We start from the raw sequence: 16,695 nt of genomic DNA on the forward strand, positions 1-16,695 counted from the left end.
TCAGGACGAGTGAAATTGAGTTTACTGATATATAAGTAGTTTCCCTACCTCAGGAGAAGCATCACAATCGCCAAACGTTTCAGCAAAGTCTGATGGACTTTTCTTCAGAGTCTGGTCAGCAGGAAGTGTGTTGTCATTGTATGAAGTCACGAACTTAAAGTCACTGGTTCTAGAACCTGTTGTCAGGTACGCGTCATAATTGTAAGTGCTGCCTAAAGTTCCTGTGCCGTCAACATCTGCGTAATTAGGAGGCAGATAAGCGCTAGGGATGGCGACTGCTCCGTCAAACAACAGTCTGGGCTTTCTCCTGCGACAAAACCTCACACCCAGAATGATGATGATGAAAGTCAGAAAAAAGGTGGATACAGACACCAGAGCGATGATCAGGTAAAAGGTCAGTTTGGAATTCTTCTCATCATAAGAAATATCCTTCAGTTCTGGCACCTCAGCCAAGTTATCAGAAATAAGTAAATACATGGAACAGGTGGCAGAGAGAGAGGGCTGTCCGTTATCTTTCACTGCCACAATAAGGTTCTGTTTCATGCTGTCAGATTCAGAAATGTCCCGCTGTGTCCTGATCTCTCCGCTGTGGAGACCAATAGTGAAAAGTCCCAGATCAGTGGATTTCACTATATGATAGGACAGCCAGGCGTTCTGTTCGGAGTCAGCGTCCACCGCTATCACTTTGGACACCAGAGAGCCTCCGTGTGCAGCTTTGGGGACCAGCTCGGTCATGAAGGAGTTGCCCTCTGGGGCGGGGTACAGTATCTGAGGAGAATTGTCATTCATATCCGATATGAAGACACTGACGGTCACGTTGCTGCTGAGCGGAGGAGAACCGTTGTCTCTGGCCATCACCTGGACTTTAAAACTCCTGAACTGTTCATAATCAAACGACCTCACTGCGTGGATCACCCCCGTGTCTCCGTTAACAGACAGATAGGAGGACACCGGGGCACCGTTCACCTCACCAGCTAACAGAGAATAAATAACTGTACCGTTTTGTCTCCAGTCTGGGTCTCGAGCAGTAACGGAACATAAAGTGGAGCCAGGTTTGTTATTTTCAGTCACATATGCGCTGTACGCCTGTTCCTCAAACACAGGTGGGTTGTCGTTGATGTCAGCTACAGATAACTCAACAGTTTTAGAGGAGGACAGAGGTGGAGAGCCCTCGTCAGTGGCAGTGATTGTAAGGTTGTAATCTGACACTAGTTCACGGTCCAGTTGTCCTGTGGTCACCAGAGAAAAATAATTTTTAATAGAAGGAACCAACTTAAAAGGGACATTCTGCTGAATGGAGCAGCGGACCTGTCTGTTATTCTCTGAGTCTCTGTCCTGCACGTTAATGATGCCCACCTCTGTACCAGGTGACACGTTCTCAGGTATGGGGTTAGACAGTGATTTTAAATATATAACAGGGGCATTGTCATTAACATCAGTGACGTCAATTATCACTTTTGCTTCTGAAGACAGCCCATAGCCATCTTTGGCCTCAACAAACACTTCATACTTGGATCCCTCTTCATAATCTATGTCACCTGCCGCACTGATTTCTCCTGTTTTCTCATCCAGTGAAAAAAGCTTTCGTGATTTATCAGAGAGTCTGCTAAATTCATATGTAACTTCTCCATTGACTCCGTCGTCTGCATCTGTAGCACTTACAATGATAACTTTGGTTTTCAAGGGTGAGTTTTCCGGTAATGCAGCTGTATATACGGCCTCGGTAAATACTGGGGCGTTATCATTAGCATCAAGAACAATGACGTGTATAACTACAGTCCCGGATCTCTGAGGCGATCCACCATCCACAGCCGTGAGCAACAATTTCATTTCCTGCTGCTCCTCTCGGTCTAACTCCTTGTCTAAAACCAACTCACCATATTTACTGCCAGCACTTGTCGTCTGAATACTAAACACAAAGTGAGGGTTTTGTTGCAAAATGTAGCTTTCGACTGAGTTCTTGCCTATGTCTGCATCGTGGGCTGCATTAATGCGATACCTAGCTCCTTTGTCAGCTGATTCTCTAATTTCCAGCTTTATAATATCCTTCGGGAAAATTGGTGCATTGTCGTTCACATCCTGCACCTGCAGGGATAACCGGTGTAACTCCAAGGGATTCTCTAATAGCAAGTCGAATTTGAGAACACACGAAGGCTTTTCTCCACAATGTTCCTCTCTGTCTATTCTGTCCGCAACCAACAAATCCCCGTTTCGCAGGTTAATCCCGCAATACTGGCTGTCGCTTCCCTCCATATCAACACGAGCTTTACGAGCAGACAGTCTTCCCACCTCCATTCCCAAATCCTTGGCGATATTTCCAATAACAGACCCGCGCTTCAGCTCCTCCTGTACAGAATAGCTCAGGTCTCCGTGAGCGTAGTGTACCACAACAAAGAAAAAGACAAAGCCACAGCTTTGAAGAACCCGCTGTCTATCCATCATCCTCCAACAGCGCTACACAAATTAAAACAGGGTAGTTTCAAGCAGTAAAATAGGTTATTCGATCAATTTGTTTGCCTTCAGTGCATTTGTCGTCTTTGTTGGAAGCTGTAGGAAGACAGGGCTGGTCGATCCCAATTGTGGGTGGTGTGCAAAGCAGGCTGAACATTCGACTTCATAGCTGGTCTATACTGACACCGTGAGTATAACTGTATTATAGCAGTTTTCCATAAGTCATGCAAATGTTAACACATTTCGAGATAATAATAAACTTATTATAATGAGATACTGTAAAGTGTAAAGAGGCACCATATTATTAATTCGGCTTGTGGGATGGCTGTTCTCACCGTTATTAGGAACTACAAACCAGAGTGTCAACAAAAGAAGAAATGCACCTAAAGCTTTTGACAATGGTACCGGTAAAACAACATTTCCCAATTGTTAAGCAATGTTTGACCACAGACAACTAAATCTGTTTCACTCTCAAAGTAATAGAAAGCTACAATATGTTTTTCGTGTAACATTCAAATGTCAACCGACAGCTTAACACAAATACCACCTGAATTAAATAACACACTTTAGCTAAAGATGCAAATTGCATACAAACATCACAAATAGCCTGGAATGACAGCATTCATTTCATGTCGCACTGCTTCAGGAAAATCAGATTTTTAATTCGCCTGTGGTGTGACATGGCAGACAAAAGGGTGTTAATAAACTCCCTGCATGAAGGTAAACGTCAATAGCAGTAAATGGAAGTAAATCGTTGATAACATGCAGTTACAAACAAGGAATATTACTCGCTGACTATAAACAATTTTCACCCATGTCAGTACAAATGTCTTTGTTTTATGTCAAAGAAAAGTACTGCCGTAATATACAGCACAAACGTTAAGCGTAAATGGCACTTAGGTGTGTCAAGAAAAAACACTGGTGAACTAAACCATGATCTAAAAAGTTTGACAGGTAAAAATAGAAGACATGACATGTGAATTACTCCTGAAAATACATCACAAGTAGTGCTAAGTTCAGCACCAAGGACAGAGACACAGAGCTGAAGCTGCAACTCTGCTTAAAGACTCAGAAAGACTAACGGAAGGCGTGTGTACAAATGATACGGTTTTATTTAACGTAGCCTATACTAAAACGAGATCAATTGTCAATCGATAGCATACGAGAATGAAAAATACGACCAAAAGTGAACTAAAAAGACAACTACAACATTACTATTTGTCATGCTCCATGATACATTATCAAGCTTACTGTATGCATTTAGGATGAAATTAACTCGTCTTGAAGTTGTAGTTACCTTTTTTTATGTGACGTATATCTATAGTATGTAAATACAAGGCAAATGTGTGTTACAATGTTAAAATTGTCGTTTGTGGAGAAAAGAAGACACAAAAGGTAAATTAAAAGTCTCCAGTTATTGCAGGAGTCATTAAAAGTGCTAATAGAAATATGTCAAACAAGTGACAGCTGTCCCTACCTCAGGGAAAGCATCACAATCTCCAAACACTTCAGCAAAGTCAGTTGGGCTTTTCTTCAGAGTCTGGTCAGCAGGAAGTGTGTTGTCATTGTAAGACGTCACGAACTTGAAGTCACTGGTTCTAGAACCTGTTGTCAGGTACGCGTCATAATTGTAAGTGCTGCGTAAAGTTCCTGTGCCGTCAACATCTGCGTAATTAGGAGGCAGATAAGCGCTGGGGATGGCGACTGCTCCGTCAAACAATAGTCTGGGCTTTCTCCTGCGACAAAACCTCACACCCAGGATGATGATGATGAAAGTCAGAAAAAAGGTGGACACAGACACTAGTGCGATGATTAGGTAAGAGGTCAGTTTGGAATTCTTCTCATCATAAGAAATATCCTTCAGTTCTGGCACCTCAGCCAAGTTATCAGAAATAAGTAAATACATGGAACAGGTGGCAGAGAGAGAGGGCTGTCCGTTATCTTTCACTGCCACAATAAGGTTCTGTTTCATGCTGTCAGATTCAGAAATGTCCCGCTGTGTCCTGATCTCTCCGCTGTGGAGACCAATAGTGAAAAGTCCCGGATCAGTGGATTTCACTATATGATAGGACAGCCAGGCGTTCTGTCCGGAGTCCGCGTCCACCGCTATCACTTTGGACACCAGGGAGCCTCCGTGTGCAGCTTTGGGGACCAGCTCGGTCATGAAGGAGTTGCCCTCCGGGGCGGGGTACAGTATCTGAGGAGAGTTGTCGTTCACATCTGATATGAAGACACTCACGGTCACGTTGCTGCTAAGCGGAGGAGAACCGTTGTCTCTGGCCATCACGTGGACTTTAAAGCTCCTGAACTGTTCATAATCAAACGACCTCACAGCGTGGATCACCCCCGTGTCTCCGTTAACAGACAGATAGGAGGACACCGGGGCACCGTTCACCTCACCAGCTAACAGAGAATAAATCACTGTACCGTTTTGTCTCCAGTCGGGGTCTCGAGCACTAACGGAACATAAAGTGGAGCCAGGTTTGTTATTTTCAGTCACATATGCGCTGTACGACTGTTCCTCAAACACAGGTGGGTTGTCGTTTATGTCAGCTACAGATAACTCAACAGTTTTAGAGGAGGACAGAGGTGGAGAGCCCTCGTCAGTGGCAGTGATTGTAATGTTGTAATCAGACACTAGTTCACGGTCCAGTTGTCCTGTGGTCACCAGAGAATAATAGTTTTTAAGAGAAGGAACCAACTTAAAAGGAGCATTCTGTTGAATGGAGCAGCGGACCTTTTGGTTATTATCCGAATCTGCATCCTGCACATTGATGATCCCCACCTCTGTACCAGGTGACACGTTCTCCGGTACTGGATTTGCCAGAGATTTCACATAGATTACAGGCATGTTGTCATTGACATCGGTGACTTCAACAGTTACCTTTGTGTATGACGATAATCCTAAACCATCCTTTGCTTTAATGCGCAAATCATATGACGTAACAGTTTCAAAGTCAATCGCACCATTAACTTTTATCATCCCGTTTTTACGGTCAATACTAAAAACTTCCTTCACATCTTCAGTAACGTGTCCAAAGTCATATGTCACATCTCCATTGACTCCCTCGTCTGCATCAGTCGCCCTCACTGTGACCACCACAGTATCTAAAGGAGAGTTTTCAGGCAGACTGGCTTCATAAACGGCCTGGCTAAACACTGGGGCGTTATCATTAGCATCCAGCACAGTGACGTGTATGACTACGGTACCTGATCTCTGTGGGGAGCCACCATCTAGAGCTGTGAGGAGCAAATTAATGTCCTCCTGTTTTTCACGATCAAGCTCTTTATCAAGAACGAGCTCTATTGTGTTTCCGTCAACAGCTAATACGAAATTATCATTCTTCTTAAGGCTGTAGTGTTGAACTGAATTTTGGCCTACATCCGCATCGTGCGCCTCCTCTATCACAAAACGAGCTCCCCTGCCTGTGGATTCTCGAATTTTTATATTGATCAGTTCTTCGTTGAACTGTGGTGAGTTATCATTAATATCTTGAATGTGTAGACTGAACGGATGCAGCTCCAGGGGATTCTCCAGAACGAGATCGCGTTTTATTACACACGACAGCTTTTCTCCACAGAGCTCCTCTCGGTCAATCATGTCGGCAACAATCAAATCCCCAGTACTGAGATTGATGTCACAATATCGTTTACGATTCCCTGCGGCATCAACACGGGCATTTCTAGAAGACAGTTTACTTGAGTCCAGGTTAAGATCCTTCGCTATATTCCCAATGTGAGATCCGCAATTCATTTCCTCCTTAAAGGAATAACTCACGTCCCCATTCGCGGCTTGCCACAATAGAAAGAAAACGAAGCAGCTCATTTGGCGCACCATCATGACAATGAGTCTGCTACTGAGAAAAACGGTATCGTTGAGATTTCAAACTGAATCAGGATTGTACCGTTCAGCCAAAAAGAAAATCGACAGCACTCCACCGTTACTGTGGATGAATCCAAACAAAAATCTAGCCTTTTAGTGGTCTACAAGCCAGAGGGTGGAGTGGAAATGTTTCATGTAGATTAGCGAATAGCGACACCATGAGTGGGAATGAAGATATAACAGACTGCACAAATAATATTAGGCCTAGTAATAATACTACTACTAATAATAATATTAATAATAATAATAACATAGCAACAAGTGGCATTTTAAAATTATGTAGGAATGATTAACTATTACTTGGTTAATCATTATTATCCACAGTCAAAACACAATACCCACTGTGGGTATGAGAAAAGACTCGGTGCTATAATTATGGGTGAGTTGCACCCATTAATTTGAAACATTAAAGCTATTTTCCAGCGGTATGTAAAAATCAAGAATCTCTGACTGACATTAAATAGCCAAATATCCCCATAAGATATTATCATGCAGACAGATTAAACCTCTAATAAACTCATACCCGGAAGACCACATCAGTTCAACATATTGCTATAATCGAAGATAGTAAACTAAGAAAGAGATAAATCCAGAAACAAATCATGACAACTCAACGTGCTGGAAAGCAGCACTGCATGAAATAAGAGCTTACTGAATTATTACTCTGATAAGAGAGAAAGAGAAAGAGAAAGAGAAAGAGAGAGAGAGACATACTTGACTTTTAATCTCCTTAATTAAAGCGTGTCTACCAACCACTAGATACAGAACTTTGCGCCACACTATCTAAAAACAGGAAACAAAGTCAGTCACCTCTCACCTACCAAAACAACACACACTCGCATATTAAACTCCAGGACCACAGAATATACACCCCCACAGAGAAATACACTCTTATCTTCACGTGGACAGTAGATAATACAGACAGACAGCAAAGACAGCATTTGCTGATAAATACATGATGCAGGGACTCAAGCATGTCACAAACACAGAGTCCTCCCTGAAATTAGGATCCACCTTTGAAATAAAGTAATTTGTTAAATATCCCCTGATATCTGAGGAAGAGAAAACTTGTACAGCACCTAAAGCCTACCATACTCTGCACTTATGATCCCTGACCTCCATAAAGTTCTCAGCCTTCATCAGAATTGCATATGGATCCTTCCATCTCATCTGCCCAAACCAGTGCCAGGTTTGAACAGGCAACATACAGCAGTTTAGATGTTTTAAGTGGACCTCAAAGGGTCTCAAAATCAAAGATACAACTCATACCCAGATCACTGGTTGTCAGATAGTCTCCCAAAAACTTTATATAAGTGCAAGCCTGTTACCTTATCGGATTTTGACTAAACTGAAAAATAATTCTTCCCACAACAACCTGTATCTTTTATAAGCTGTAACAAAAAATATTGTGAAATAAATATTTAAGAGTAACTATCGAACTCTGAATGATGGCGAAAATGGACGACGGATAAGTCGCTTAAGAAAAAAGACCACAGGAGAAAAAGTATGAATCAGCACCAAGGACAGAGACACAAAGAACAAGCTGCAGCTCTACTTAAAGACACAGGCAGAGACAGACACTGCGTGAACAAACGAAATACAGTAGTTAATGGAAATATACAGACAAAAATAGACCAACGTTCCACAGAATTCAAAATATATGCATACGTTTGTTGAAGATCTCTATGTATTCATGAAAAACGACCAAAAAATAAACTTAAAAATCATGACTTTTCATGGAAAGTTGCAGTCATTTTTAAAGGGGGATGAAGAAGAAACTTCATCACCAACATATACCGTTAAAGTGACGATTCAAAGAAAGGAAATAAATGCAAGTACACTTTATTGTACAAGGGTAAAGCGACAATAATAGAAATAGGTGTAAAAAGATTTAACAGCTTTCCCTACCTCAGGAGAAGTATCACAATCTCCAAACGCATCAGCAAAGTCAGTAAGACTTATCTTCAGAGTCTGGTCAGCAGGAAGTGTGTTGTCATTGTAAGATGTCACAAACTTAAAGTCACTGGTTCTAGAACCTGTTGTCAGGTAGGCGTCATAATTGTAAGTGCTGCGTAAAGTTCCTGTGCCGTCAACATCTGCGTAATTAGGAGGCAGATAAGCGCTGGGGATGGCGACTGCTCCGTCAAACAACAGTCTGGGCTTTCTCCTGCGACAAAACCTCACACCCAGAATGATAATGATGAAAGTCAGAAAAAAGGTGGACACAGACACCAGAGCGATGATCAGGTAAGAGGTCAGTTTGGAATTCTTTTCATCATAAGAAATATCCTTCAGTTCTGGCACCTCAGCCAAGTTATCAGAAATAAGTAAATACATGGAACAGGTGGCAGAGAGAGAGGGCTGTCCGTTATCTTTCACTGCCACAATAAGGTTCTGTTTCATGCTGTCAGATTCAGAAATGTCCCGCTCTGTCCTGATCTCTCCGCTGTGGAGACCAATAGTGAAAAGTCCCGGATCAGTGGATTTCACTATATGATAGGAAAGCCAGGCGTTCTGTCCGGAGTCAGCATCCACCGCTATCACTTTGGACACCAAAGAGCCTCCGTGTGCAGCTTTGGGGACCAGCTCTGTCATGAAGGAGTTGCCCTCCGGGGCGGGGTACAGTATCAGAGGAGAGTTGTCGTTCACATCTGATATAAAGACACTGACGGTCACGTTGCTGCTGAGCGGAGGAGAACCGTTGTCTCTGGCCATCACGTGGACATTAAAGCTCCTGAACTGTTCATAATCAAACGACCTCACAGCGTGGATCACCCCCGTGTCTCCGTTAACAGACAGATAGGAGGACACCGGGGCACCGTTCACCTCACCAGCTAACAGAGAATAAATCACTGTACCGTTTTGTCTCCAGTCTGGGTCTCGAGCAGTAACGGAACATAAAGTGGAGCCAGGTTTGTTATTTTCAGTCACATATGCGCTGTACGCCTGTTCCTCAAACACAGGTGGGTTGTCGTTGATGTCAGCTACAGATAACTCAACAGTTTTAGAGGAGGACAGAGGTGGAGAGCCCTCGTCAGTGGCAGTGATTGTAATGTTGTAATCAGACACTAGTTCACGGTCCAGTTGTCCTGTGGTCACCAGAGAATAATAGTTTTTAATAGAAGGAACCAACTTAAAAGGGACATTCTGCTGAATGGAGCAGCGGACCTGTCTGTTATTCTCTGAGTCTCTGTCCTGCACGTTAATGATGCCCACCTCTGTACCAGGTGACACGTTCTCAGGTATGGGGTTAGAGAGTGATTTTAGATATATCACTGGGGCATTATCATTCATATCAGTAACTTCGATTATTAGAGTTGTATATGACGCCGATCCCAGACCATCTTTGGCGCTGATCTGCATTTCATAAGACCATTCTTTTTCATAATCAATGGCTCCAGCCACTCTAACGTCTCCGGTTTTAGGGTTTAAAGAGAAAACTTGGTTTTCATCTGAAACATGATCAAATCCGTAAGTAACTTCACCGTTCACTCCCTCATCTGCATCAGTTGCACTTACTGTGATCACCAATGTATCTAGAGGAGAATTTTCAGGCAGACTGGCTTTATAGACGGTTTGGCTAAACACTGGTACATTATCATTAGCATCCAGGACAGTGACGTGTATGACCACAGTGCCTGATCTCTGAGGAGAGCCACCATCAAAAGCGCTAAGCAACAGCATAATCTCGTTTTTGTCCTCTCTGTCTAATTCTTTGTCTAAGACTAGTTCCCCATATTTTCTTCCACTGCCTTTTGACTTAACGTTTAGTTTGAAATGTTCGTTCTCTTGAAGTGAGTAGCCCTGAACAGCATTTTCTCCGATATCTCCATCGTGTGCCTCATCTAGCAGAAAGCGCGAGCCCTTGACGGCCGATTCCCGAATTTCAAAATTTAGTGAATCCTCCTTGAACTGTGGTGAATTATCATTAATATCCTTAACACGGATACTAATACGGTGTAGTTCCAATGGATTTTCCAGAACGAGTTCCTGTTTTAGAACACACGATGCCTTTTTCGCACAAAGCGCTTCTCTATCAATCCTTTCTTGAACAGTCAAGTCCCCAGTATTCAGATTTACACCGCAGTACTTAACACTGCTGTCCTCTGTATCAATTCGAGCTTTGCGAGCGGACAGTCTGCCCAGATCAAGTCCCAGATCCTTTGCAATATTTCCGATTACAGATCCACGGTTCATTTCTTCCGGAACAGAGTAACTCACGTCTCCGTAGACGGGGAGGAGTGCAAGAAAAATGAAAGCAAGGCCGTAGTGAATCTCAAATCTGCTGTATTCCATTGTTACTCCGAGAAAGACCACGTATATATTAAAATTATCAACAAACAGGTTAAAACATGTCAACGATGCATCCGTGAATTCTTCTAATAAACACAAAACGTCACAATGCAGTCATACACGAAGCGTGTTATGTGAACTGCGGCACAATAGCAGAATCAAGTTTTAAATTCGTTGACACTGAAGGGTGGAGAATGGCCGTGACTTCTTGTTCACTAGTACACACTGACACCATGAGTATTTCTGAGGTATAACAGGGTGATGTATGTTTTTTCATTTGCATATTTAAAATATGGACTTCTACAGTGACAGTTATTTGCCAAAAAAAACAAGAACAACATAAACAACATTGCTTTGCTAAAAGGCCCATTTTAAATGGAAAAAAAGCAAAACAATCATGAAATTGCTGTGACTGTGCATCGGAAAGAGCCTGTACTTCCAAACAACAATTTGACAAAGCACAGAAACTATAAGATGCCTGAAGACAAAGCTGGAATCATTGTCCGTTCAGATATCTTTGTCCTTGAATTTAGTCTTACATTATATCTTAAGACTCAATGATAAATGATATCCAGAAATCATTTGTCCTTCCTTGATGAAAGGTTGGTCATATATTTTTCCTCTTTGTGCACGTTCTTCTAATTCCCATTATACTGGTGTAATATGGGATGAAGTACAACAGAGGAAAATTTCAATTGTCTTCAGATTTACAATTGTTTGCCCATATCCTCTTGGAAAACACTTCACACTTGGTAGTTGTGCAGTTGTTGTGCATGTGTAAATATATTACTGTATTTCAAACAATGAGGCTGAACCTGCATGACCATCTATTTACTGTTGTAGATTATAAACTGAACTCTTGTGTGCTTTCAAATATACCATAGACTGTTTTAAACGTTAAGTTAATGCACTTTAAGACACATCTATATTCCTGCAAAGCTCATGACTAGATGGAAGAGAGATCAGATATACATTTCTATGTATGCTTGAATCTCTTGTGATGAGCAATAAAAACCTTATTAAATACTTAAACATAAGTTATGTATGGCACAAAATTTTTCAGATGCATTTTAAAACATGGTGAAAGCTGTTGCCCTATAACACATTATGTTACTCTGAAGTTTGGCAAATATGACAGGTATAAGCAGTTGTTGTAAAGATCAGGAGTGCAGAGGTCAAATTTAATTTGTTTATTTTACAACAGTTGAAATTTATCAGATAGAACAATGCTACCACTGACCCAGGATAAAAATACTGTTTTGGCAAGTTTCTATGTCAAAATCTGACTGAATTGTCTTGCTTTTATTGATCATTAATCTATACTGTGATATGTTTATAAAAGTACAATTTATTTATTTATTTATTTTAAACATTTTATTTGTCTTTTTTCAAAGATATCATATAAAAGTACTATTTACATCTGGAAAAAAATGAATATCAATAAAATAAACGAGCAGAACATGTAAATTTGAGGGGGACACATTTTTCATGAAAGCATATCACAACGTTTACATTTAGAGGGACAGCTTGGGAAAAGGAGGCTTCACTAACAAAACAGGAATACTCAAAGGCTCCATTTTCATTAATTTCATACTGCTCTAATAATGCGTCTACTAAAATTCTAATGACCATGGATCCAGGAGAAGATCTTAAAATGACAACATCTTAGATTTCGAACAAACTCATATGAAAACCTGACTACCAGAAAATCCTTTTGCAGTAAAAGCAGTATCATAGATAAGATTTTTTTTTAAATCTGCAGAGGGGAGAAACGAAAACACCATCAAACACAAGGGCAATTTATCTCTAAAACTGCATAAGAATATGGAAAGCAATTCAGCATCTAGGACAAAGAAAATAAGCAAGAAGAGTTTCCCTCACTAGAGCAAGAACATAGCATCTATGTCATCAAAGAAAAATGATTGGATTTGATGCAGACTTCAATGAAAGGACTTAAAAATTTGAAGTTTGATCCGTCAAAAAAAAATGTAAAGATGTGGACGTTTGATTCATTGTTGCTTTTAACGTAAGATTAACTCGAAGACGAAATTAGAAGTCTTTACGAAAATCATGACTTCAAAACGACCTCGAGAGCCATTAAAAGTGCTGCAAATCACCACCACAAACAAGAACGGTACCACCACAACAAGGGAAAGCAAAATACCAAAATATCTTTTTCAGAATAAGTGATATTGAGTTTACTGATATGTAAAGATTCCCTACCTCGGGAGAAACATCACAACCTCCAAATGCATCAGCAAATTCAGTAGGACTTTTCTTCAGAGTCTGGTCAGCAGGAAGTGTGTTGTCATTGTAAGATGTCACAAACTTAAAGTCACTGGTTCTAGAACCTGTTGTCAGGTACGCGTCATAATTGTAAGTGCTGCGTAAAGTTCCTGTGCCGTCAACATCTGCGTAATTAGGAGGCAGATAAGCGCTGGGGATGGCGACTGCTCCGTCAAACAACAGTCTGGGCTTTCTCCTGCGACAAAATCTCACACCCAGGATGATGATGATGAAAGTCAGGAAAAAGGTGGACACAGACACTAGTGCGATGATTAGGTAAGAGGTCAGTTTGGAATTCTTCTCATCATAAGAAATATCCTTCAGTTCTGGCACCTCAGCCAAGTTATCAGAAATAAGTAAGTACATGGAACAGGTGGCAGAGAGAGAGGGCTGTCCGTTATCTTTCACTGCCACAATAAGGTTCTGTTTCATGCTGTCAGATTCAGAAATGTCCCGCTGTGTCCTGATCTCTCCGCTGTGGAGACCAATAGTGAAAAGTCCCGGATCAGTGGATTTCACTATATGATAGGACAGCCAGGCGTTCTGTCCGGAGTCTGCGTCCACCGCTATCACTTTGGACACCAGAGCGCCTCCGTGTGCAGCTTTGGGGACCAGCTCGGTCATGAAGGAGTTGCCCTCCGGGGCGGGGTACAGTAACTGAGGAGAGTTGTCGTTCACATCTGATATGAAGACACTGACGGTCACGTTGCTGCTGAGCGGAGGAGAACCGTTGTCTCTGGCCATCACGTGGACTTTAAAACTCCTGAACTGTTCATAATCAAACGACCTCACAGCGTGGATCACCCCCGTGTCTCCGTTAACAGACAGATAGGAGGACACCGGGGCACCGTTCACCTCACCAGCTAACAGAGAATAAATCACTGTACCGTTTTGTCTCCAGTCGGGGTCTCGAGCAGTAACGGAACATAAAGTGGAGCCAGGTTTGTTATTTTCAGTCACATATGCGCTGTACAACTGTTCCTCAAACACAGGTGGGTTGTCGTTGATGTCAGCTACAGATAACTCAACAGTTTTAGAGGAGGACAGAGGTGGAGAGCCCTCGTCAGTGGCAGTGATTGTAATGTTGTAATCAGACACTAGTTCACGGTCCAGTTGTCCTGTGGTCACCAGAGAATAATAGTTTTTAATAGAAGGAACCAACTTAAAAGGGACATTCTGCTGAATGGAGCAGCGGACCTGTCTGTTATTCTCTGAGTCTCTGTCCTGCACGTTAATGATGCCCACCTCTGTACCAGGTGACACGTTCTCAGCTATGGGGTTAGACAGTGATTTCAGATATATCACTGGAGCATTATCATTTATATCAGTAATTTCAATCATTAACGTAGCATATGAAACTAAACCCAGACCATCTTTGGCGCTGATCTGCATATCATAGGATGACACTTTCTCATAATCAATAGCTCCAGTTACTCTCACCTCTCCCGATTTGGGGTGTAAAGAAAACACGTTATCATTTTCATCTGAAACATGATCAAATCCGTAAGTTACTTCACCGTTCACTCCCTCGTCTGCATCAGTTGCACTCACTGTGATCACCAATGTATCTAGAGGAGAGTTTTCAGGCAGACTGGCTTTATAGACGATTTGGCTAAACACTGGTACATTATCATTAGCATCCAGGACAGTGACATGTATGGCTACAGTACCTGATCTCTGAGGAGAGCCACCATCAAATGCAGTTAGCAAGAGCATGCTCTCTTTTTTGTCTTCTCTGTCTAACTCTTTCTCTAAGATTAATTCACAATATTTTCTTCCACCTGCTTTTCTGTTTACATCCAATTTGAAGTGATCATTCTGCTGAAGTGAGTAGCCCTGAACAGCATTTTCTCCGATGTCTGCATCATGCGCCTCTCCAAGAAGGAACCGCGAGCCCTTGCCTGCCATTTCATGTATTTCAATCTTAAAATAATCTTCTTTAAACTGTGGTGAATTATCATTAATATCCTGAACACGGATACTAATACGGTGCAGTTCTAATGGATTTTCCAGAACGAGTTCCTGTTTTAGAACACACGATGCCTTTCTGGCACAAAGCCCTTCTCTGTCAATCCTTTCTTGAACAATCAAGTCTCCGGTGTTGAGATTGACACCACAGTACTGAACGTTGTTGTCCTCTGTATCGACACGGGCCTTGCGAGCGGACAGTCTGCCCAAATCTAGTCCCAGATCTTTAGCGATATTTCCAATCACAGATCCACGTTTCATCTCCTCCAGAACAGAGTAGCTCACTTCTCCACAGACGAGGTGGAAGGCAAGAAAAATAAAAGCAAGGCCGCAGCGCAGCGCGAGTCCGTTATGTCCCATTTTAACTGATAGAAAGAGCACCACTGCTACAAAGAAGTCTGTGTAACAATATATCAAAGAAGTGATTTCCTCAAAAATTCACGATCCTCAAAGTGCGGTCATGTTAACGAAGCGTTCTTGTGAACTGCAGCACAACAGCAGAATCAGGCTCTGAATTCATTGACACTAAGGGTGGAGAATGACTGTGCCTTCTCGTTTTTTGGTACACACTGACACCATGAGCATTTGTTTAGGTATGGCAAGGCTATGTATTATTTTTTAAATGTTTCACTATACACAAGTTCAAAATACCCTGTTAATCAAAACAAGAACACAGTAATATTATTTACTCACAAATTTATATTTACCTAAAGCTGTGTCCCACTTGTGAAGTAACAGAGAACTAAAAAAGTAGACATCAACATGAAACTATTCAAACTGTGTCTCGGATACAACACTGTGTTTTAATGTAATTGTTATGTCCAAATGAAGGCAGCACGAGAAATAAGAGGGGAAGCCTTTCATTTGAGATTTAGGTTTCCTCTGATATCAAATCTATATGCAGCTTTAAAAGCGTCCTGTAAACATCCTAATAAATCCAGCAAATTCATGGAGCATACAACAAACTCTTGTCTTTGTAATTGTGCATATTTGAATCATAAATGGAAAAAATGAATTAAGCATTTTTATGGTCGGACTTAGACAAGCATTTGACTGTTACAGGCTGCAAACTGAAGTGTTGTGTGCTTAATATCATATCAGCATCAGTGTTGTACTCTGTGTTAATGCATCAAAATTACAAAGTTCAATTTGGAATAATGACTGTCAGGCAATAGTTTTGACAACTTGGAGGAGACAAAAACATCAGACATATATGTCCTTCCCGAAGTCGAAAACAAAGTATTTAGATGAATGCTTCAATCTACCTTGATGAGTATCAAAATATTATTTTAATTGTTGTTGTAGTAAACATCATTGAAAAATGACTGTTAACAAAAAGCTTGGAAAATGTCAATAAGGTTCGATGCTGACATAAGCTTTAACAAAGCCAAAAGAAACAGTTCTGTTATTTAATTTCTTTTGCTGAGACACGCACCACGAAAACGTGAGAACCTCACTTAAACAGATGATTTATCAGGCTTTCTACCTCCTTTTGTCGTGCGTGCGCATATTTTTACGTGTATATCACCGACATCAGAAGTTCAAGTCAAGAAAGCCAATACCAGAAGCAATATCAAAGGATAGTCACTGAAATAACGGTCAGAAAAGAGAAGAATGACGGTGGAATCAGATGACTGACGTACATTATCCCTAAAAATGCATCAAATTATCCACCAGAATTCAGTACAAAGGGGAGAGTGGATGAATCGTACTTGAAAAGGTTTTTCATTGGCAAGGACATATAGAGCAATCAGGAGAGCAGAGATCTGCAAGTATGGCGTCTTGGGTAAGTGAAAAAACGTATATTGATATAA

At 41.4% G+C, this 16,695-nt stretch overlaps 1 protein-coding gene across 21 annotated transcripts in view; it reads right to left on the reverse strand.

Annotated features, from left to right (window-relative positions):
* Positions 1-16,695, reverse strand: part of LOC130173281 (protocadherin gamma-C5-like) — a 281,937-nt gene that overhangs the window by 215,827 nt on the left and 49,415 nt on the right. For 2 of the 21 annotated variants that reach the window (XM_056382422.1, XM_056382412.1), the window contains exon 1: positions 3,929-6,379. The exons of 17 other annotated variants lie outside the window; for them this stretch is intronic. In XM_056382422.1, the coding sequence (XP_056238397.1) occupies positions 3,929-6,292 (2,364 nt within the window). In that variant the 5' untranslated portion in view covers positions 6,293-6,379. Of the gene's footprint in view, positions 1-3,928; positions 6,380-8,242; positions 10,743-12,850; positions 15,385-16,695 lie in introns of those variants that run through there. 2 more of the 21 variants (XM_056382396.1, XM_056382398.1) reach the window with 2 other exon arrangements.

The sequence above is a fragment of the Seriola aureovittata genome, chromosome 8, assembly GCF_021018895.1.
Source record: "Seriola aureovittata isolate HTS-2021-v1 ecotype China chromosome 8, ASM2101889v1, whole genome shotgun sequence".
NCBI lineage: Eukaryota > Metazoa > Chordata > Actinopteri > Carangiformes > Carangidae > Seriola > Seriola aureovittata.